This window comes from Brassica napus, chromosome C8 (genome assembly GCF_020379485.1).
Source record: "Brassica napus cultivar Da-Ae chromosome C8, Da-Ae, whole genome shotgun sequence".
NCBI classification, from domain to species: domain Eukaryota; kingdom Viridiplantae; phylum Streptophyta; class Magnoliopsida; order Brassicales; family Brassicaceae; genus Brassica; species Brassica napus.
Genome location: NC_063451.1, coordinates 23,620,713 through 23,644,284, shown reverse-complemented (window position 1 = coordinate 23,644,284; position 23,572 = coordinate 23,620,713). Strand labels below are relative to the sequence as shown.

The window sequence follows — 23,572 nt, the reverse complement described above, 5'->3', positions numbered from 1 at the left end:
TATATTTCATATATTTTATTTTAAAATATCTACAGCCTACCGATTACAGCTACAATAAATTTAACTACAGCAAAAGTCTCTGCATAAAAAGTCTACAGTAAAAACTTTACCGATTTATCTAGAGCTAAACATCCGCGGCTAAATTTTTAAAGCTACAGTCGACAGACGAACCAATCGTCACCGTAGTTTTTCAAACTTAGTTGTTCAAAAAAAACGTTTGTCAAACTTAGTTGGTCGGTTATTAAAACCAAAAAGGCAGAGAAAAGAGGAAGAACAACAACTTGGTCGGTTTTGCTAATGTCTTTTCACAGGTGGAGACAAAAAGAAAATATCATAAAAACTGAAAGCTGAGTCTGACAAATCACCGACCCGTAAGATTGAATACTATAATCAAGTATCCTATTATAATAAACTACATAATAATATCACTAATTAAATAGGTTGTGTACGTTAATCCTTAGCTGCGGCTAGCCGACCATCACCAACACCAACACCATCATCAAATTTATGCCAATATATATGCATTAACCTCGCCAATCTCATTAATTATGGATATTTTCTACAGTCTAATCTTATCTTTTGAGCTTGTGACTTCATGACTTGTCCCATGTAGCAAGCATGAAAAAAATATCTTCCACCGTCCAAAGATAACAGATGATGTCTGTATCTCCGCGTTGTGTTTTTATGTGTCAACGTCTCGCTTTTAATATGCCGATATGGTCTGGACCGGGGAATGAATTAGAGTGAAAGTAAAGTAATATTTTAAAGCATCTCTAATACAAATTTCGTAAAATGAAGTTTACATTTAAATCTAATTATAAATATATAAAATATTAAAATTTAATTATGATTACTAAAGTTTTAAAAATAAATTTTCTGGTTTGGGGTTTTCATAATTTTAGAATATCCAACACAATGAATGGGTTTGGAGTCAAAGCAAAGTAATAATGTTTGAAGTAGTCAAACCGAAAGATGAGATATTTATAATTAAATTACAAAACATATGCCCCAAAGGTCTCATATATAAATCTCATCGAGGCATCTCTCTGTCTCAATATTCTTTGTTTTTCGTTAGCTCTCTTTCTCTTTGTTCCATACTCTCTGTTGTGGCAAAAGTGTAAATCTTTAGTGAAACAGAGAGATGGACTTTGATGAGGAGCTTAATCTTTGTACCACCAAAGGTAAAAATATAGATCCTTCTTGTGGAGAAGGTTCTTCAACAACGTCCCCAAGATCCATGAAGAAGATGAGAAACCTTGATCATCGACCTAAACCCTATTTCTCATTTTCTTCTTCTTCTTCTTCCAACTCCTTGGGAGCTTTCCCCTTTCATCTCGATCCAACGTTTCAAAATCAACAACTCGGGTACGTTCCGGTTAACCAGCAACACGACCAGAAGCAAATGATCTCGTTTAGTCCTCAACAGCCGCAACAGCAGTATATGTTCAAGTACTGGAGCGACACGTTGAATCTAAGCCCAAGAGGAAGAAGAATGATGATGATGAACCAAGAAAGTATCGTTCAGCCGTACAGCGCAACCAAGCTTTACAGAGGAGTGAGACAACGTCAATGGGGGAAATGGGTCGCGGAGATACGTAAGCCAAAGAGCAGAGCACGTCTCTGGCTTGGTACCTTTGATACAGCCGAAGAAGCTGCCATGGCTTATGACCGTCAAGCTTTTAAATTGAGGGGTCATAACGCAACACTTAATTTTCCGGAGCATTATGTGAATACAGAAGTTGAGGTTCATGATTCAAGCTCGTTGGATCAGAAACAGACCCAAACGCAGCAGCCAAACGAGGTTAACTTGGAGAACAAGGAAGTAGCGGTGAGTGATGGTGGGTTAGAGGAAGGGATGGCTGAGGCGTGGTTCAATGCGGTTAGAGCTGGATGGGGTCCAGAGAGTCCTCTTTGGGATGATTTGGATAGTTCTCAGTTTTCACAAAGCTCATCTTCTTGTCCCATGAAACCCTTCTTTTGAAAAAGGTCATAACAGTTTAGGTTATAGTTTAGGGTTTTGTTCATTAGCATTTGGATGGAGACAGTTTTTGTGATCTCCCACTCCATACATTAGTATCATTGTTCATCATTTACATGTGTGTGTGTGCTGCTGATTTTGCTACATATATAGATGTACCTTTTTGTTCCTTGACTTTGTTTCCTGGCCTTGAACAAGTTTATTTATCTGCACTGGAAAGAGTTAGCACCCGTCACATACCATCCAGAGGTTATATTGACCTCTGCTTCTTATTCAAGATATTTGTAAATCTGTGAATGTGTCTTTGAGTTTCTAAAGAGGTGCACTCTGGAGAATCTTAAGGCCAGGGTCGGTCCTAGGCATAGGCCAGTCAAGCATTGTACTATGGTTCCCAGTTTTTTTTTGAAGAAAATTATATTGAAATAAGTCTCCGGATTTGTAAAATATATATTTTAATTGGAAATCTAACTAACTCGTCTATGATTTCCAAAATCTTAGCGCCGGCTCTGTAAAGCAAAGGACAACTCCAAAAGAACGAGAGGGGTTGATTTAATGGGCAAGAAGCAAGGTTCAAAAGTCTTAAGCCAGCATTCACTTAAGAAGAAGCACGCTGACTTGTTCCATGACCCTTTGGAGCGAGGAGAACAAGACCATGCCATGCATTTCTAAACCCAATGATTTCGATCAGTCCATCATCTGGAGTTAGGCTTCTCTGTTGAGACACCACAAAGAAACAAAAGCCATTTATTTCTAGTGGGATTGCCGAAGCAATTTGAAGAGAATGTTAACACCTACATCACATTGTTTCTTTGGATTTGGTGTTCCCCAAGGATTTTGTCCTCCAGAAAAGCTAGGAAGATTCAAACATACGATGGACCTGATACTGCCAGAACAAACCATTATTTTATATGAGCCCAATGCTTCATTTCATTTCATAGGCCATTTTAGGTTGTGTCTCAAAGATCATCCTACATATATTGCTTTGCCCAAGCCCATGACTACTTTCTGTGGACAAGTTTTCTTGCTTCCCTCGTATATTTATCCAATCCTAGGAGGCTTTTCATTGTAATGAATAGTAATGAAAACTGGATTTACACAAAAGAAGAAGAAAAAAACAAGACTGAGGTAAACATTCAAAATAAGGTTAATTAGACCTTCGTCCGCGCGCCAGCGCGAATATAAATTTTCAGTTTTTAATTATTTATTTTATTAAATGATGTATTTGTAATATTCGTTCATATTATATTCATTAAGTAAATTTTTTTTTTTCATCTTAAACTATCTATTTTTTTACGAATGTGTGATATCATATAAAAAATATAAAAAAAGAGTATAGAGTTAATTAGATAATTTTAAAAGCAGAATTTTTTCTTTCGTGTACGATATCATATAAATAATGATCCGCCCAGTTAACAAAAATCATGATTATTTTATGTGCAATTTTTTTTTATTTTGACCATTTCCTTAAAACTATATTAAATTTTACATATTTTAATTAGAATATTTTTAATATCTTTACCTTTTTATTTGAAATGCAACTCAATATTTTTTTAACAATTATAACAAAATATTTAAAAAATATTTTTAGAATTTGTTTGAAAAATATGAAAATTACATTTTAAATTAAAATTATCCTAGAATATGATAAGTTTTGATGTAAACGAAAACTCAAATTATGTCAAAAATAATGATATTCAATGATAATAACAATTTTAATTGATTATTTTTTAAAATATACATTTACAAAAATATTTTTTGAAAGAAAATTCATTTATCTTTCAAATATAAAATGAAAATATTATAATTAAATAATAAAAAATATAAATAAAAACCATAAATTTAGCAAATGATAACTGAGTTATATTATGCTAAAGTTTTATTTCTAACAATTTATCAAATGACAAATGAGTTATGAGCAAATAATACCATATAATTTTTAAAAACATAGCCATTCTTAAATATTTTTTGAATAAATAATTATTTTTAAATTTAATCAACTGAAAATAACATCCGTACAATTGTGTGAGTCAAATTTTAGTTTTATTGATGCATGTTATATATTAGTGCTGCATGTTTTAGGTAACATTTTAATGATGCACGTTTTTAAAAATCTCCATTATTAAAATTATGCACGTAAGGATAACTCATGAGTTTTTTGGTTGATTAAATGACGTCCAAATTTATTTAAGGATATTTCATTAAGGTAACTGAAAAAGACAAACAATAAAATAGGAAGTTTAAATTCATTTAAGCATATTTCATTAATGTAACTGAAAAGACAAGTAATAAATTAGACAGTTTTATTCGTTTTAGGATATTTCATAAATGCAACTGAAAAAGACAAGCAAAAAAAAGAAAGTTTAATTAATAAAGTAAGAACATTTTCAAATGGGTACTTTTTTTTTAATAATATAGATTTAGGATTTTTTTTGTTTATTTACAAGAAAACTAGATCGATAATCTTGTGGCCTAAAAAGGCCCAAATTAAACGAAAATTTATTTTTACACGTGGACCGATGAAAGTAAAATAATTAAATTTGATAATCAAATTTATGAGGCATGGGTGAAAATCTCAGTTAGATGATGAATATATAGTGCGAGCATTATATTATTATTGGTTAAAGACAAAAAAAGAGATAGCTATTGAGATGAAGTTGGTGATGAGGTGTTAAAGAAATGAGAGGCCTGAAATGTACTTAGCCTCAAAACACTCTTAAGGAGGAATATAGAAGAGCTCGCTCGCACCACCTTATCCTATCCTCTCCTCCTCTCTCTATATCTGTCCATCTCTATTTTCTCAATCACTATTTGACCCCTCTCCTCATTGTTACTACCACCACAAAGTCACTTTTGTGCACACACACTCACACCTACTATCTTCTTTTATCATTCATCTCTACTTGTTCACACACACACACTTCCTCTGGAAAGTTCTTGGTACATGTAATTCATTCCCGGTTTTGTAATTTTAATTATAAGTTTTATGTCCATTGGTAATGGCTCCTAAAGCTGGGAAAACAAAGCCACACAAGAGTAAAGGAGATAAGAAGAAGAAGGAAGAGAAAGGTTGTGATTCATTTTCGTTCTTTCTTCACTCACAATGACGAGTCAAAATTTGCTTTCTTATCTCTTTTTTCTTTCTTTAACAAATTCATTAAAATTGTGTGGTTGTGCAGTTTTGCCCATTGTCATTGAGATAAGTGTTGAAACGCCAGACGAATCTCAAGTGACTCTCAAGGTTTGAACTTACACTAACATTTGATTCAAGAATACATAAGAAATTGTATCAAATAATAAAAGCCAATGAATACAATTCTCTCAAGTTGATGATGTGTTGTTGTGAAGGGAATCTCTACGGACAGAATCTTAGATGTGAGGAAGCTCTTAGCAGTCCATGTTCAGACATGCCACTTCACCAACTTCTCTCTCTCTCACCAGGTTTGTCTTTTTTTTAACACTTTATTAAAACTGGTTTGAAACCCATTACATCATCTACTAAATTCATAAAGATGAAGTATAAGAAAAATACTAATAGCTCTTTTTTTCACATTGAAAATACCTGAAATAATCTTTAGTGACACATTAGTAGTACCATAAACGATTTTATTTCGAGTCAATATCATAGAGACTTCTACTATAACAAAGCATTTAGACTTTTGTCTTCATGCATATGCTTTTGTCTCACCATTTTCGATGATGATCTTGGTTAACGGGCGTTGCATATCTTTTCGCCTTTGCAAAATTAACTTTAAAAAAATGATAACATTTTCGGTAATGGGCCCAGTAAGGTACTGCGTAGGCCCAAACAAGTACGTTTATAGTTACCGCCTTAAGAAAAACTGATGGGTTCTTTTTGCTGCAGGTGCGTGGCACTAGACTCAAGGATTCCGTTGACATCGTATCGCTCAAACCCTGCCACCTCACCATCGTCGAAGGTAACTATCCTGATCTAACGGCTCACATCTCTTCAATTAGATTAACTTAGCGTAGAATCACCACAGAGGATTATCTTCTTTTTTTTTGAAATCGCAGAGGACTATACGGAGGAGCAAGCCACCGCGCACATACGGCGGCTCCTCGACATCGTCGCTTGCACCACCGCCTTCGGTTCGTCGAAAACGCCTGTGTCTCGGGCATCGCCTAAGGAATCAGGTTCGAACGAGGATGCCGGCGACTCAGGCTCCAATCTCAGCCCTAAATCGGAGAAGAAACTCGTCGTCGGAGGCTGTGAGGCTTCCCCGGCGGCGGAAGTCGGGGAAAAGGGCGAAATCAACATGTCCCCGCCGATTCGTCTCGGGCAGTTCTACGAGTTTATCTCCTTCTCCCACCTTACGCCACCGATCCAATGTGAGTATCCTCTTAGCTAATTCGTAGACTTCTGAGGTTGTTCTCGCTTGTTAATTTCCAATTCTTAACTTTTCCAGATATCAGAAGGTCTCTTCGTCCATCAATGGAAGATAAAGGAGTAGATGATCTATTCCAAATCGATGTAAGGACTCTTCTTCATTGTTGTGAAGTGGAGAGAAGCTTTGACTTGGGTTTAAGAAACGTTGGTCACACCGTTGTTATCAAATGTAGGTTAAAGTTTCAAGTGGGAAGCCTATCACTGTTGTTGCCTCAAGAACAGGTTTTTTCCCAGCTGGGAAGCAGCAGCTTCTGTGTCATTCTTTGGTTGAGCTGCTTCAACAGATAAGCAGACCATTTGATGCGGTGAGTTTGATTTTTTTTTTTTTTTTTTTTTTTTTTTCCGGTTTTGTTTTCTGATCGTTGGTATTGTAATGATTGTTGTGGCTGCAGGCTTATGACGCTCTTATGAAAGCTTTCATTGAACACAATAAAGTACGTATAGCTAGCTCCGTATGTTATGTGCATAAAGTTGATTGGTAGGCTTCAACAGATGATATAATTTTTGTTCTTTTTCAGTTTGCAAACCTTCCTTATGGTTTCCGGGCAAACACTTGGGTAGTTCCTCCGGTTGTTGCAGATAGCCCTTCTACTTTTCCGTCACTTCCAGTGGAGGATGTGACGTGGGGAGGAGACGGCGGTGGGGCGGGGCGTTCTAGTAAGTATGACCGAAGAAAGTGGGCCATGGAATTTGCGGTTTTGGCAGCAATGCCGTGTAAAACGTCCGAAGAGAGACAGGTTCGAGATAGGAAGGCCTTTCTACTCCACAGTCTATTCGTCGATGTTTCGGTTTCCAAAGCAGTGGAAATAATAAAGAATGTCGTAGAGGGTAATCAACGCTTATCGAAGGATCCTGCTGTGTTGGCTTTCCATGAAGAAAGAGTAGGTGATTTGATCATAAGGGTGGCTAGAGATGATCCTGATGCCAGTGCCAAGCTTGATAGAAAGAGTGATGGGACTCGGGTTCTGGAGATCTCTCAGGAAGAACTTGCACAGAGGAATTTGCTTAAAGGGATCACTGCTGATGAGAGTGCGACGGTTCATGTAATTTTGTCATAGCTTGGCCTAATATTTATTTAGCATACTCTTGTTGGATTTGTATCTGAGATTTACTCTAATCATATAGGATACGTCTACCTTGGGTGTGGCGGTTGTCAGACATTGTGGTTTCACAGCCATTGTAAAGGTTGCTGCAGAATATAACTTGGATGGGGGCAGAATCCCACAAGATATAGACATCGAAGACCAATCAGAAGGAGGTGCAAATGCACTGAATGTAAATAGGTAAAATCTTTGCATTGCTTAACATCTCTTTTGGCGTGATTGACATTTGGCATACGACATGTGGAATGTTGTAATAGAAAGTATTTAGCAACTTTTTCCTGAATATCCTTTTTCAGCTTGAGAACTCTACTGCACAAGTCGTCAACGCCTTCGAGCACAGTGCAGAGATCACCAAATGCCGACTCAGAACAGATACGTGTGGCGAAGACCCTTGTGAGGACAGTATTTGAGGATAGTCTGCAGAAATTGGAGGCTGAACCCCCAAGAAATACCAAGCCTATAAGGTGGGAGTTAGGAGCTTGTTGGGTGCAACATCTGGCAAATGAAGCTTCAAGTAAAACTGAGTCTAAGAACACTGAAGTTGCTAAGCCTGAACCACCTGTTAAGGGTCTTGGAAAGCAAGGTGCAATGCTTAAGGAGATAAAAAGGAAGATTGATGTGAAATCTAACAAGACTGAACAGGGCAAGGATGCCCTTGCTAACACGGTTGACAATGACAGTAAATCAGAAACTGAGGATCAGAAGGAACTCGAGAAACAAAATGAGGAAATGGAAAAGATGTGGAAAGAACTGGTAACAGAAGCTGCATATCAGCGTCTTAAAGAATCAGAAACTGGTTTTCATCTCAAGGTTTGTTTCTGCCCCCAGCTGATAAAATATACTATTCGAGGTAGTAGTATGCTATGACTTAAACATCTCTGGTATCTATTTGATCTAGTTTGCTTTTATGAATCTTACCTTGTCTACTATCTCTCCATGAACCTGCCCTGCAGTCACCCGGAGAGCTGATTCAAATGGCCCGGAAATACTACACTGACACCGCCCTTCCGAAATTGGTGAGTTCCTTGGAATTTTATTTTCCTCTTTAGCAATATTCCTCAGCTCCTTATGAACTTCGGCTTGATACATTGCAGGTGGCAGACTTTGGATCGCTTGAACTCTCACCCGTCGATGGGAGAACTCTGACAGACTTTATGCACACCAGAGGCTTACAAATGCATTCCCTGGGGAGAGTGGTAAACATTTCTTTTCACAGTCTTTGGTTCCTTTTCCTTAAACAAAGTGCCCCACATCTTTCAGGAATGATTCTTTTCTCCTTTAGGTCGAGCTGGCTGAGAAGCTCCCTCATGTGCAATCCCTTTGTATTCATGAAATGATTGTTCGGGCATACAAGCATATACTGCAGGCTGTTGTAGCAGGTGTTGAAAACACTGCTGATTTGGCCATCTCAATAGCATCATGCTTAAACGTTCTATTGGGAACACCGTCTGACACTGAAAGTGAATATGATGAGAAGAGAAAATGGACTTGGGTAGAAACGTTCATTTCCAAGAGGTTTGGATGGGACTGGAAGCATGAAGGTTGCCAGGAACTGAGGAAATTTGCCATTCTCAGAGGACTGTCACACAAGGTTTGCGACTCTCAGTTATAATTTTCTTTCAATTGCGACAATCTAACCTTTGATTCTCATATGATACTTCACTCATCGGTTTAGGTTGGACTGGAGCTTGTTCCTAAGGACTATGAGATGGATACGTCAAGTCCATTTAAGAAGTTGGATATCATCAGTATGGTTCCTGTATATAAGGTACCATGCGTAACTATCTTACTCTAGTAATAGGCCATAAAAAGGTAATTCTTAGGTGGCTAAAGCGCAATGCTTTTGTGTGCAGCACGTAGCATGTTCATCCGCCGATGGACGCACTTTATTGGAATCATCCAAAACTTCCTTAGATAAAGGCAAACTGGAGGATGCTGTCAGTTATGGTACCAAGGTATAACGATAACTTCCTCACTTCTTTATATACTAACATGTAATGAAGCTCTGGACTAGTCTGACTACGCTGCTCCCTTATTTTCCTGCCCTCCTCCTTCTACCGCCACTCGTTATATAACCTTTCTTCTCTGAATAAACTGGAAGCAATTGAACATTGTTCTTCTCTTCTTTTATCCTTATCAACTTTTTCAGAACTAGCATAGACTTACTGAGTAGGCATTTTTAGCACCATGTAAGTTTGAATAAACGAGTTCTGTTTTCACGGGCAATGATGTTTTTGCACTGAAAGAATCAACCCTCCAGCTTTTTCTGACACTTTTTCTCATTGAATAGTTTCATTTTTGTTCGAACTGTATAAAATAGTTGATATTTCTGGGACGACTTTGTAGGCATTGGCGAAGCTTGTAGCAGTGTGCGGCCCATATCATAGAATGACTGCCGGAGCATATAGTCTTCTTGCTGTTGTCCTGTACCATACTGGGGACTTTAACCAGGTATACACTTTGAAAGAACTCGAGACAGTCTCCAAGGCATAGCTCAAATCATCTAACCAGTTTTCATTTTTCAGGCTACTATTTATCAGCAAAAAGCACTCGACATAAATGAAAGGGAACTTGGACTTGATCATCCAGACACAATGAAAAGCTACGGCGACCTGGCCGTCTTCTATTATCGTCTTCAGCACACAGAGTTAGCTTTGAAGTATGTCTCTGCATTTCTCAAAGTCAAAAGCCTAAAAATTATTTTCCCCCATCTGCTAACATGTTATTCTTGTTGTAGGTATGTCAACCGTGCATTGTACCTTCTGCATCTAACATGTGGACCGTCACATCCAAATACTGCTGCCACTTATATTAATGTAGCGATGATGGAAGAAGGTTTGGGGAATGTCCATGTGGCTTTAAGATACCTTCATGAAGCGTTGAAATGTAACCAGAGACTACTTGGAGCTGATCATATCCAGGTTGGTTTTCTTAAGCACTTGATTGGTTGCAATTTAACGCCCTCTGTCTAACCGACGTCCATAAACCACGGAAAAAAGGATAACATAAGTAAATAGTTGGCTGTAAGTCAGACCGGATCTAAAGTTAATAGTTAAATTCTGACCTCCCATGCGATGAAGCCTTAAGCTTAATCAGTTAATATCACGTTGGAAGAAAAATGAAGCCCTTAGATAAAAATTTACTTATCTTACTTTTTTGTCAGACTGCTGCAAGTTACCATGCCATTGCTATTGCTCTTTCTCTGATGGAAGCATACTCCTTGAGCGTCCAACATGAGCAGACCACTCTACAGATTCTACAAGCAAAATTAGGCCTTGAGGATCTTCGGACACAGGTGGTCAATTAGTTACGATTTACAGGGAGTTTTTTACAAGTTTCTTACACTCCAGAACTATGTTAGGATGCGGCTGCGTGGCTTGAGTATTTTGAGTCTAAAGCTCTGGAACAACAAGAAGCTGCACGAAATGGTACTCCCAAGCCAGACGCCTCTATTTCCAGCAAAGGCCATCTCAGGTATTTTAATATATTTTTTCCTGTGTTCAAAAAAAAAATATATATATTTTTTCCTTTACGTGTTTTAAGCACTGTTTACAAATTGTGCATGGTTGCCAAACGATATAAGTAGAAACGGACTACTATATATGAAATCTAAAATGCATAGTATAAATTTATAGCTTGTGTAAACTCTTGTCCTGAGTATGTAACCCATGAACTTTCGTCCGAATAACAGTGTATCAGACCTGCTGGATTATATAACCCCGGAGACTGATCTCAAAGCAAGGGACGCCCAAAGGAAAGCTCGCATGAAGGTCATATTTGATTTCCGCTGACTTAATCCATGTTTCTATTGAACTGCTCTCACTAATAAGTTGTGTGACAGATATTTTGATCGAAATGTTTATTCAGGTCAAGGGAAGACCAGGACAAAGTCCAACATCTGTGTTAGAAGAAAATCAGAAAGATGATGAAATTCTGACTCCGACTCCTATCACTGTGGAGAGTTCAAGTGATAAAGACAATAAGTCCGAAGCAAAACCTGTAGAAACAAAGGTTGATAAACGTGATATGGAACTTCAAGATCAGGTGACTCTGGTTAAGCCAGAGTCCACAGCCCAAGAGGATGACTCCTCTGACGAAGGATGGCAAGAAGCTGTCCCGAAAAATCGCTATCCTTCTGGGCGTAGAACCCGTCCCAGCCTGGCAAAGCTGAACACAAACTTCACGAACGCGAACCAGCAGATATCAAAAAGCAGAGGAAAACCCACCAATTTCGCGTCCCCAAGGACTAGCCCAAATGAGATTTCAATATCTGCTGCTGGTTCTACTTCCCAGCACGCCAAGAAGGCTTTGAAGAGCCCGAGTTTGAATAAAAAGAAAAACAGTTCCAATATAGTGGGAGAAAAGCCAGTTAGCAATAAATCAGCCACCGAACAGATCAACAAGCCGATTTCTATGGTGAGCCCTGTGACTGTCCAAGCTGGAAAACTGTTTTCCTATAAGGAGGTTGCACTGGCACCCCCTGGAACTATTGTGAAAATAGTTGCGGAGCAGTTGACAGAAGAAACGACTGTCCCAGAGACTTTGGACGCGGAAAAAGTAGATGGTCCTGAAAAAGTTAAGGCTGAGGAGGATGAGAGTGAGAGTAAGCATGAGGCTACAGAAACGGAAACGAAAAATGCTGATGGCAATGAACAAGGAGGAGCTGCTGTTGGTGGATCAAAGTTGATGAGTTCACAAGAGGATGTCAAGGCTGAAAAGGCAGGAGAAGAAGGATCTCCAACAAAGACGGCGGTTTCAGATGCAAGTCAAGGAATATCTGAAAGTGTACAAACAGCAAAAGATTCAAATGGAAGTGGACCAGTAATAGGAGTGAAGCAACAGAAGGATGTGTCTGATGCTACTGCGAAAGCAGTAGATGGTGAAACTGAACATCTGCCTAATGCAGACTTAAGTCCAAAGTCGTCAGTAGTTGCAGATGGCGAAAAGCAAGAGGCATGCGAGGCGCAAAAAGAGACGAGCAAGAAGCTGTCTGCTTCTGCACCACCCTATACCCCAACGACCATCCCAATTTTTGGGTCGATTACAGTTCCAGGATTCAATGACCATGTGGGAATCCTTCCCTCCCCAGTGAATATTCCACCAATGCTTCCTGTAAACCATGTCCGCAGGTCAACTCCTCATCAGTCTGTAACAGCTCGAGTTCCCTATGGGCCGAGGCTCTCAGGTGGTGGCTACAACCGATCTGGAAACAGGGTTCCTCGTAACAAACCAAGCTTCCCCATTAGCCCCGAGTCTAATGGCGAGGCTAATCAATTCATTGGCCCAAGAATAATGAACCCTCATGCCGCGGAGTTCATACCGAGTCAACCATGGGTTTCTAACGGATATCCAGTGTCACCAAACGGCTATCTTGTATCTCCAAATGGGACGGAAATAACGCAGAATGGGTACCCGTTGTCGCCGGTAGCAGGTGCATATCCGTGTAACATACCCGCACAGCCTCAGAATGGACATATAATACCTGCACCACTGGCTTTAGAGGAGGTACATGATACTGAAAGCGCTGAGGAGAAGAGTGGAGGCGAAGAAGAGAGCAACAAGGAGAATAAAGCTGCAGAGGATGAAGAAGTCACTGCACAAGAACCTAAAGAAACACCTGAAAATGGACAGTCTGCAGTTGGTGAAGAGAAACCCACAGCACAAGAGATATCTGACGAGAATTGAAGAAGCAATTTTCTGCCATTGAAGTATTAACATTGAGGCTAAAGAAATGGAGAAAAGTTTGGCTCCATGGATGAGGTTGAGTTACACAATCATCGGTAGTTCCAATGAAAGTCGAGGAAATCATTTCTACTTTTGAATGGTTTGTGTTGCAGCACAGAACCAAGACTCGTCCCTCCAGTTTACTCATGATTTCAGCTTTTGGTTTCCATAGCTGAAAACTAAAAACATACTGTATTCAACTTCTTGAAGAGCCTCTTGGATAAACACTTTTCTTTTGTTTTCTTATATGTTTTGACAAAATTAATTAATAAATGATTTTCAGAGAGCTCAGAAACTTGGACCTAGGAATAATTCTCAAGTTAATTTTGTCACTCGCGTGTGATTTGCAAAAGCTTTTCCTTCAGACAATTACTCGAGAGTAATTACTAGTTAACTTGATTAACGTATTAACGTAAAGACTGTCCTCTTCCGTAAAGAGCAAGCAAAGATTCAGTGTAGCAACAAACTGCTCAGAATTCTCAACTTCTTCGCCTTCTTCCTCTTTCTTGTTTTGGCTCACTTCTCGGAATACATTGCATTTCAATGTATTTTCTCTCTTTCAATATGCAAGCACTTGCTTTTGTGCGTGGGAGTAGCTTCTAAATCTGTTGGTACGTGTGAAAGTTGTAAAAAGAAGTTCCATTTCATTTTGTGGGTTTTTATCATTGTCATCTAGAAACTGCCTTGTTATAGAATTTACATGAGAAGAGGTTCTAACAGCTCTGAACTACGAAACGCCTTATCACCAATCAAAAGTTGGGAGAGATTGGTATGTTCATCTTGCAACTTCAGGTCTGTTGCTTCTTCTTGATAGTCCTCTGATTTTCCCCATAGAACAATGTAGAGTCCAAGGATGATAGCCAAAGCCCCCAGCAAGCTGGAAAAAAAAACGGACAAAACAGTTCAAGTTGTGAAATGAGAGAAGGCAGTAAGAAAAGAGACCTATATATGTTGTACCTTCCGAGGTACGTCTTCTCTTTTAAATACAAAGCACCAAAGAAAGTGACAATGACCGTAGAAAGAGGGTTGAAGAGTGCAGAGAAAAGAGGTCCTTTCCGCGACACGCACCAAGCTTGTAGGAAGAAAAGCACAGCCAACTGGAGTCCAGAGTATATGCAGCATGAGAGCTTCAGTGAGGAATCAAGCTCCCAAGAATGTAAGTCTGTGTTTCCTAACGCGAGAGCCATAAGGAAAGAGGCCACGGTAGCCATGAAACAAGTCCAGGAGGTAGTGTACAAGTGATCAGAACAATGAACTGTAATTTTAACCTGAAGGATCAACCAGGAGGACCAAGCGAAGGTGCTAATGAGAAGAAAGAAGCAGCCCAGTAACCAAGTGGTGTTGTCTTGGTTCAACAGGGCGTTGAGCAGTTTAGGTCCTCTTAGAAAAGTCATTGCCATGGCTCCTCCCACACACACACATGTTCCTATTATTTTTGCAACACTTTTTAAACTTCTGTTTATCCTCTCAAATCTGAAACGAATACATCAAATATCAAAACCATATTTCCATATATATGCATTAATATTGATATAACGGCAGGAACAAGATTGGTTGTGGCAGAAGCCATGGATGAAGAAGACAAGTCAATCCCTGCAAAAAATAAGCGTTCTGATTCAGTCACACCAATAACAGCTGTGAAAGCCACCCACCAAAAGCCTCTCACTCCAAGAGAAGGTTTGCTTGCTTTCCTCCTATTATTACCATTCACAAAAAAATCACACACACACACAAACATACATTGAAACGGGTTTTCATTTTAAATCTTTGATGATATGCAGACTGATACATAATGAAACTTGCTTACATGATATGTTGATAAGAGTTATCTATTTGAGAACCGGAATTCATTTCAGTTATAATCGATATTCTTGTGATCGACGCAATCACTATGCTAACGCCAACTATTTTTTAAAAATAACTGTGAATGTTTGGACCGATGTTAAAATATTTTTTCAGTGGTCTAAAACTGACGGGTAGTTTAATTAAGTCTCGGACTTGAAATCTAAAACATGACTATGTAGTCTTAATAAGCAAATTATGGCAACTTAACTACTGACATGAATCGATATGTTCTTACCACCAAGCTACTACGGCTTGGTTATAAAGCTCATACTTACCAAGTAAAGAAGAAAGAGATGGGACAGATGAAGAGCGTAGCGATGGCGTGACGGTAAACAACGAAAACGGCGGGACTGAGTCCATCCATGAAAGCAGCTTTTGTGAAGAGTGTAACTCCTGCCACAGTAAATTGCAGCAGGACCAACGTCATCACTGGCTTGTATTTCTCCATCTCCATCTCTCCTACACCTCTCTCTAACTATGACTTAATTTGAGACATTCTATAACTTTGACACTACAAGAAAACACAAATTTAACGACGGCCAAAATCGTCGTTATTTCCTCGGAAAAGAAGGCTTACGAGGAAATGGCGATGAAAGACGTTTCGTCGTTATATGATTGTCGTAAGAGAAGATTCGTCGCCATTTCCTCGTTAATTAGCGAGGTTATATTTTCCTCGTAAAGAAGAATTAATTTTTCGTCGTAAAGACCACGTGGGGTTTCCACGTAACGCGGTCGTTGTGCTTCCTCGTAAGAAACTCGTAAATGATTCGTCGTAAAAGACCCGCAAAAACCTCTAAATAAATTCGTCGTAATAAAAACGTAAGGAACACGAAAACAATTCGTCGTAATAGAATCGTAACTAAATCCACGTAAAATCCTCGTTAATTGTTCCTCGATATTTCGTCGTTAATTTTCCTCGTTAATACATCGGGAATTAGCGACGCAATTACTTTGTTTTCTATTTACTGAATTTATAAATAAAAATTATATTTATTTAATTTATTAATAAAATTTTAATTGAAATTAAATCGAATAGAAATTTTTTTTTGGCCGAATTAAAATGAAATTATATAATATATAAATAAGTTTTGAATTTTAAAATACAATAACAAAAAAAAAACTAATGCTGCATTGCCGCGTCGTAGAATTCCTCGCTCCTTCTCGAGAGATCTTCCTCGTTGACTTGCACGGATGTCTCGCCTGGAATGGGGTTTTGTTGTCTCATGGTCCTGAACATGGCCTCCCATTCCGGATTTGTGGCCGCTATGACGTCCAAGAAGTTCTCGAGACCAGTCATACGAGCTGTGAACGACGATTTTGTCGAGGCCAACTCGTTTTGTGTCGACGACAGCTGATGTTGTGTCGTCTCCAACACGTCGCGCAGCTGAGAGACTTCATCATCCCGTCTCTGGCCATAAGAGGAAGTCGCTCTCGGAACATCGTTGACGGAACCAATCCCCAACACACGTCCCTTTTTCTTGGGAGCGACCTTAAAAAACAATAAAATATATATTAAAATTTAAATTTTAAAGTAAAATGGAATTAATAAAAAATTTATATAAAATTTACCTCCTCGTAAATTCTATCCACTTCTATTGTGGATAAGACGACGGGTGATCCGTCGGCGGACTCCTGCGCCAGCTGGGTCTCACGCTCGTCAATACGAGCTGCCACATCATTGTAGATCTTCTCAGACTTCTCATCTACAAATGCGCCCGCCTTGTTCTTGTGGGTCCGATCGAAAAGTTCCATAAGAGTCGGTAAACGTCCCAACTCCTTGGCCTAAAAATAGTTAAGAAAGTTTTTATTATATATATATATATTAAAAATCAAAAAGTTAAATATTTAAATTACGTACCATTTCCAAACGGACGCGGGCGTGTGGCTTTTGGCCCGTACTATGTTGCATCGCCCTGTGGCCGTGCTCATCTACCGAGTTACGGGAGGCGGAGCAAGACTGGGCGACTCTCATGGCATCAGGATCCCTCCAGTAACGGATGAGGCCATCCCACACGTCCGTGGTGATGGTTGTGGGTTTGCCCCGCTCATAGCCCTTCACGATCCAGTCACCCTTCCAGTTGGAGACCGTGTCCAACAAACGTTTCTTCGCCTTGTCGATAAACTCTTTCCGCACCTTCTCAGTGACCCCCATGGACCAATTAAATTTTTGCTGCAAAAAAAAAAATATTAATAATTAGTTTAGAAAAATAAAATTTAAAAAAATATAAATCAGGAATAAATTGTAAAAACTTACAGCGTAAATCTTGAACCACGTCCTTCTGATGTAGATCGGAGTGGATTTCCAGTTGGGATGTGCCATGGAGAAGTAACCTTTAATCGTCTCGGTTACTTCTGTTGCAAGGCAGTTATCAACCCCAAACCTGGAAAAAAAAAACAAATTCAAAGTTTTAAATATTTATTAAAGTCACAAATGAATTTTAAAAAATAAATGTAACATACATACCAAAGTGTTCCTTCAGGTCGGTCGGGGTCTATGATCGGTAAGCCTTCTCTGCCTGGCAAACCGAGAATGTCCTCAACAGTGTACTGAGAGTAAGGACAACTCGCTGGCACCATCAAATCAGCATGAACCTGATGGGCGGGCATCTGAGGAGGCACATGAGGAGCTGGCATCGGAGGAGGAGCTACCGGAGGAGGCACATGAGGAACTGATGGCGATGCCGTAGAAGAAGGCGAGACTCTCTGAGAAGATTGAGTCTCGGGGACGGTCTCCTGCTGACCCGAAGAACCGGGAGCTGAAGAAGAACCGGGAAGTGAAGGCGGGTCTAACCGACTACCCGGTGGACCGAACATCTGCGAGTAGTGAGCACTACGCTGGTGTCTACGAATAGTCTGCAAAATTTAAATTTCTAAATTAAAGTCAAGAGTAAATAAAAAATTATGAACAGTATTAACTACGTAATTAATAAAATGAGGAAACCTAAATTTTGTAAACTAATTTCGTAAACTAAATTCCCTAAACTAACCACCTAATCTAAATTCCCTAAACTACTTAGAGAGGAAAGAGAGTTACCATGTTGAGAGGAAATGGAGAGGCTGTAGAGAGGAATTAGAGAGGAAATGAAGAGGGCTGCGGTTTCGCCTATATATAGGATTAGTGTTCGTCGAAAATTCGTCGCAAAATAACGAGGAAAGACAGAGGCCCGTCTTTCGTTTTGTCGCAAGGCCCAAGCAAATTAACGAGGATATACAGAGGCCCGTCTTTTATTTAACGTCGTTCTTGCGATGATTTTTGTTTTATCATCGATTTTACGTGGGCCCGTCTTTCGTTTCGTCGCAAGGCCCAAGCAAATTAACGAGGATATACAGAGGCCCGTGTTTTATTTAACGTCGTTCTTGCGACGATTTTTGTTTTTATCATCGATTTTACGTGCAAATAGCGAGGCTTTTTTTGCTAACCCCTAAAATCTTAAACCCCAAACCTCAAACCCTATCTTTCTTATCTCCAAACCTCAAACCCTATCTTTCTTATATTTCTTATCTTATACTTCATATATTTCTAACCCTTTAACTTCAATATATATATTTTTTTGAATTTGAAAGGTTTAATACGTTGGAAAACAATTTTACAAATTTTGAATTTGACATATCACACAACAAATCAAACACACGCTACAAATCATATATGAAAGGTTTAAAAAAAAAAAAAAGAGAAGAAGATATATGAATACAAATGATGTAGATTTATGTGGGCTACACTTACGTATCTCGTCATATGTGTTTCCAATATCTTTCTTCTCTTTTTTTTTTAAGTTTATATAAAATTGAAAATTAATTTTTTTTTAGTTTATATGAAGTAGGATGGGGAGTTTTAGGGTTTGCACATTTGGGGTTTAGGGATTTGGGTTTCATTTTAGTTTAGGGTTTATATTTACCGACGAATTAACGACGAAAAGTAAAATAAAAAAGCTAACCTCGCTCATTCCACGTAAGTTAACGAGGCTCTTACGACGTTTTGGTCTTACGTGGAATAAGCGAGGTCCGCTTTTTTAATTATAAATCGTCTCTTAGTCCACGTAAGTTAACGAGGCTCTTACGACGTTTACTGTTACCGTGGAATATGCGAGGTAATGTATTATAAATCGTCGTAAAATTCCCGTGAGATAACGTGGAAAGTACGACGACTGTCTCTAAACCCCTAAAACGAAACCCCAAATCCCAAACCACATCTTCTTTATCTTCTACTTCATATATCAAACACTTCTATCCTTTAACCTCAAGCAATTCATTCTAATCCAAACCGAAAATTATAAAAACACAATTCCTTTACTTATAATTAATGTCGATATCTTATTTATAAATAAACTCCCATTATCTTTAATTATATATAATAAATCAAACTCATACAAATATGAAATACATTAATCGGATTCATCGACATTCTCGTCATCACTTGAAACATCATCATTTACATGAAACTCGTCTTCAACAGCTTCCTCCGTGGGATCTTCGGTAAGATCTTCATACTCGTGATTATGCGGATCAATGAGAAGGATGTCATCAATTTCTTGTTCAGGTTCATGAACTTCATTTATTTGTTCTTCTTGCAATGGTGGTTCTTCTCCTACGATGATTCGTCCTCGAGGTGTAACTTTGATCACGGCTAACCAATTTATACCCGACTCTCTCATCCGTGGGTATGGAAGGAAGCTAACTTGGTCTGCTTGTGAAGCTAAGATGAAGGGCTCGAATTTGTTGTACCTCCGGCCACCGTTGACATCTACTACACCGAATTTGTTCAACCGAACACCTCTATTGACGACGGGGTCGAACCATTCACACTTGAAGAGGACGCATTTTAGCTTCAATATCCCTGGGAATTCGACTTCAATAATCTCCGTCAAGATTCCGTAGAAATCTGTTTCTCCTTTCACACAAATTCCATAGTTACTGGTTGCCCGCTGTTTACCATACTCATATGTGTGAAAAGTATAGCCTCGTGTGAAATACATCTGTGATGTGGTGACCTTTACAAGTGGAGATTGAATTACTTCGTGTAACCACTTAGGATAATCTGCATCGTCGTCATAATCAACCTATTTAAAAATAAAAAGAACGTTGAAATACAAATCATTCATGTATGAAAATTTTAAAAGTATTTGATTAATACCTGATTCTTCAACCACTTAACAAAGTGTTGATCTTTTCTTTTGTCTACGTCACTTGTGGATATACCAGGAAATGTTTCTTTGACTTGTGAAACAAACATGCTGTAAATTCACATTTTACATGAATTAATCTCTCTCAATTATATAATGTATACTCAATTTAAGTTACCTTTCAAAATAACGCATCAATGGATCCTCGCAATTGAGTAGAATATAGGTGTGTGCACTATGAGCGTCTTCTTCACTCGACCACCAAACCTGTTTTGATTTCCCACCAAGTCGTCCAATCTGGCTAAAGATTTCTGGAACACCAACAACTGCATATGTGGGCGCAACGCCACCATCATCATATCTTCTTGGAGCTCTTCTTCGGGTACGTACTTTTGACGCAAAGTAGTACGATGTGAAGTGAGAAACTTCTTCTGTCAAACTTCCAGCAATTATAGAACCTTCAACTTTGGCGAGGTTCTTTGCTTTTCCCTTCAAATATTTCATGGCTCGCTCGTACTGATACATCCATCCGTAATGTACCGGTCCACGAAGCAATGCCTCATATGGGAGGTGGATAGCTAGATGCTCCATCACGTCAAAAAAGCCTGGAGGAAATATCTTCTCCAAGTTGCACAATAAGATAGGAATGTTCTCCTGAAGCTGTTCTACGACTTCTTCTTTAAGAGTGCGTGTGCTCAAATCCCTGAAAAATGCTCCAATGCCTATTCCAAAAACAATTAAACACATTGTTAGTCAAATACTATTATTGTAAACTAAACCAATTTAATATTATTGTCCTATTGTAAACTACCTGCAAGTGCTTCATGTACGTTTGTTGGAAGTAGCTCCGCAAATGCAAATGGCAGAAGTCGTTGCATAAAGACATGACAATCATGACTCTTCATCCCGGAGAACTTTTGACCCTTTTCAACACATCTTGAAAGATTTGAAACATACCCATCAGGGAACTTCACTTCTGATGCCACCCAATTGAACAAAACCGACTTTTTTTCTGAAGACAATCTAAAAATTGGAACGGGAACTTGGCCATTGCTTTTTATATGTAACTCACTTCTTGAGCAAATATCCGGCAAGTCCAACCTCGATTTTATGTTGTCTTTTGTCTTCCCTGGGACATTCAATATTGTATTCATGATGTTCTCAAAGAAATTCTTCTCTATATGCATCACATCAAGGTTGTGGCGCAGAAGAAGATCCTTCCAATATGGTAACTCCCAAAATATACTCTTCTTGTGCCAGTTGTGATGAACACCGTAAGAATCAGGCATATTACGAGGGACATGCCAATTACCACCCCAGCGAACTGTTTCGTTAGCTCCGTAGTAGTCGATTTGCGCTTCAATTTGTTCTCCAGTTAGATATGGAGGAGGAGTGTCTCTCACAACCTTTTTGTGCCTAAACAAATTCTTGTTTCTTCGGTACGGATGGCCAACTGGAAGAAATCGACGGTGACAATCGAACCAACTTGTCTTTCTACCATTCTTCAGTTGAAATGCATCTGTCGTTCCATTACAATATGGACAAGCTAATCTCCCATGTGTAGTCCATCCAGACAACATCCCATAGGCAGGAAAGTCACTTATGGTCCACAAAAGCATAGCTCGCATCGTAAAATTCTTCTTCGTTGAGCAGTCATACGTCCTCACCCCTGTTGACCACAAATCCTTCAACTCTTTTATCAGTGGTTGTAGGAAAACATCAAGTGACCTTTTTGGATGCTTCGGACCGGGTATTAATATGGTCAAGAATAAAAACTCCCGTTGCATGCACATCTCCGGTGGCAGGTTGTATGGCGTAAGAAAGACAGGCCACAATGAATATTGTCTCCCTGACATTCCAAATGGACTAAATCCATCTGTGCATAATCCGAGGTACACATTCCGGCTATTGCTAGCGAAATTCGGATGTACTTTGTTAAAATGTTTCCAGGCTCTTGCATCTGATGGATGAGTCATCTCACCATCCGTCTGAGTATGCTCGGCATGCCACCTCATCTTTCCAGCAGTCTGCTCCGATTGGTACAATCTTTTCAATCTATCTGTAATTGGTAGGTACCACATCCTTTGGTACGGTACCCTATTACGTCCCCTTCCTTGCGGCTTGAATCGTGGTTTCTTGCAGAATCGACATTCTTCCAACTTCTCATCATCTCCCCAGTAGATCATGCAGTTGTCGATGCAAACATCTATCATCTCCGAAGGCAACCCAAGACTATAAACCAGTTTCTGAATCTCATAATAAGAATCAGCAGACTCATTGTCTTCCGGCAAATACTCTTTAAATAAATCTGCCCATTCGTTCATGCAACTTTCAGGTAGATTGTGATCAGTTTTAATATTCATCATTCTAGCAGCCAATGACAATTTAGAGAGACCTTCTCTACAACCACTGTAAAGTGGTTGATTTGCCGCATCTAACATTTCATAAAACTTTTTTGAATCTATGTTAGGTTCTTCATCTTCATCATCATGAGCTACGAATGCATCAGTTACCATATCATGAACCCTATCATAATCTACCATCGGCTGATCCTCCTGATGGTAACTATGTGCATTATGCAATTGATGATCAACCGGTTCTTCTTGAAAGTTGCTATTACTACTACTAGCTTCATTCTGATCATAACTATAACCTTCTCCATGTTGAAACCAGATATAATAATTTGGCGTGAAACCTCTATTTACTAAATGCTTCCAAACATTTTCACGATTTGCCAACTTTGAATTGTTACATTTCCTACAAGGACAGAATATTTTACCGCTTTCTTGGGCGAGCGGTGTAGAATCTGCTTGATGCATAAAACGCTCCAACCCAGCAAGATATTCTTTCGTCACTCTCCCGTTAGCATCTCTATGCATATACATCCACCTCCGCAACTCGAAAATATTTCCCAAGCCCGACATTTTTTTCACGTTTTTTTTCTTGTTGGTGTGCTTAAAATTATGTTCAAACCTCCATATATATAGAAAATTTTCGAATCTGGTAGTTGAATTTTGCTAGGAATTTACGACGAAAAATTAGGTTGGTGGCAAAAAAAACGTGTTAAGTTGGTGGATTTCTCGTTCTTTCCTCGTAAGTTATTTCCTCGTAAAAATCATGCTAAAATTACGACGAATTTGCGACGAAACACATTTTTCTCGGAAAAACCACGTCAACTTACGACGATTCTACGAGGAAAAGCTTTACTCGGTATTTTACAAGGCCATTACGAGGAAACTTTATTTCCTCGCAATTTCATCGTTAAGTCATCGTAATTTCACGAGGAATAGTTTTCCTCGTTAAATTTCCTTGCTAAAACTGTGTTTTCTTGTAGTGTGAATAACACATCATCTTCATTTAGTGACCTATTTAAGGGAAAAGAACTAGAAAAATGAGA

The 23,572-nt window shown here is 38.9% G+C and overlaps 3 protein-coding genes across 3 annotated transcripts; 2 read left to right on the top strand and 1 right to left on the bottom strand.

The window, feature by feature from the left end:
- The first annotated feature begins 1,041 nt into the window (after positions 1–1,041).
- On the top strand, positions 1,042–2,147 carry LOC106411922 (ethylene-responsive transcription factor ERF054). Its single transcript, XM_013852782.3, has one exon. The coding sequence runs from the start codon at positions 1,142–1,144 to the stop codon at positions 1,979–1,981; it is 840 nt and encodes a 279-aa protein (XP_013708236.1). The 5' UTR covers positions 1,042–1,141; the 3' UTR covers positions 1,982–2,147.
- A 2,563-nt stretch (positions 2,148–4,710) lies between these two features.
- LOC106414207 (protein REDUCED CHLOROPLAST COVERAGE 2) lies at positions 4,711–13,496 on the top strand. The gene is made up of 23 exons (XM_013854898.3): positions 4,711–5,044; positions 5,155–5,216; positions 5,324–5,416; positions 5,841–5,913; positions 6,011–6,325; positions 6,403–6,467; positions 6,557–6,688; positions 6,776–6,817; positions 6,902–7,426; positions 7,509–7,666; positions 7,783–8,296; positions 8,440–8,502; positions 8,581–8,682; positions 8,769–9,077; positions 9,162–9,254; positions 9,340–9,441; positions 9,833–9,937; positions 10,012–10,145; positions 10,224–10,407; positions 10,650–10,781; positions 10,848–10,960; positions 11,178–11,256; positions 11,354–13,496. The coding sequence occupies exons 1-23, from the start codon at positions 4,975–4,977 to the stop codon at positions 13,169–13,171; spliced, it is 5,283 nt and encodes a 1,760-aa protein (XP_013710352.2). The 5' UTR covers positions 4,711–4,974; the 3' UTR covers positions 13,172–13,496.
- Positions 13,497–13,906: 410 nt separating this feature from the next.
- LOC106414849 (WAT1-related protein At4g28040-like) lies at positions 13,907–15,509 on the bottom strand. The gene is made up of 4 exons (XM_048766840.1): positions 15,331–15,509; positions 14,748–14,904; positions 14,168–14,478; positions 13,907–14,087 (listed from the first exon to the last, which is right to left on the bottom strand). Exons 1-4 carry the CDS (start codon positions 15,507–15,509, stop codon positions 13,907–13,909), a joined length of 828 nt encoding a protein of 275 aa, XP_048622797.1.
- Between the last annotated feature and the right edge of the window lie 8,063 nt (positions 15,510–23,572).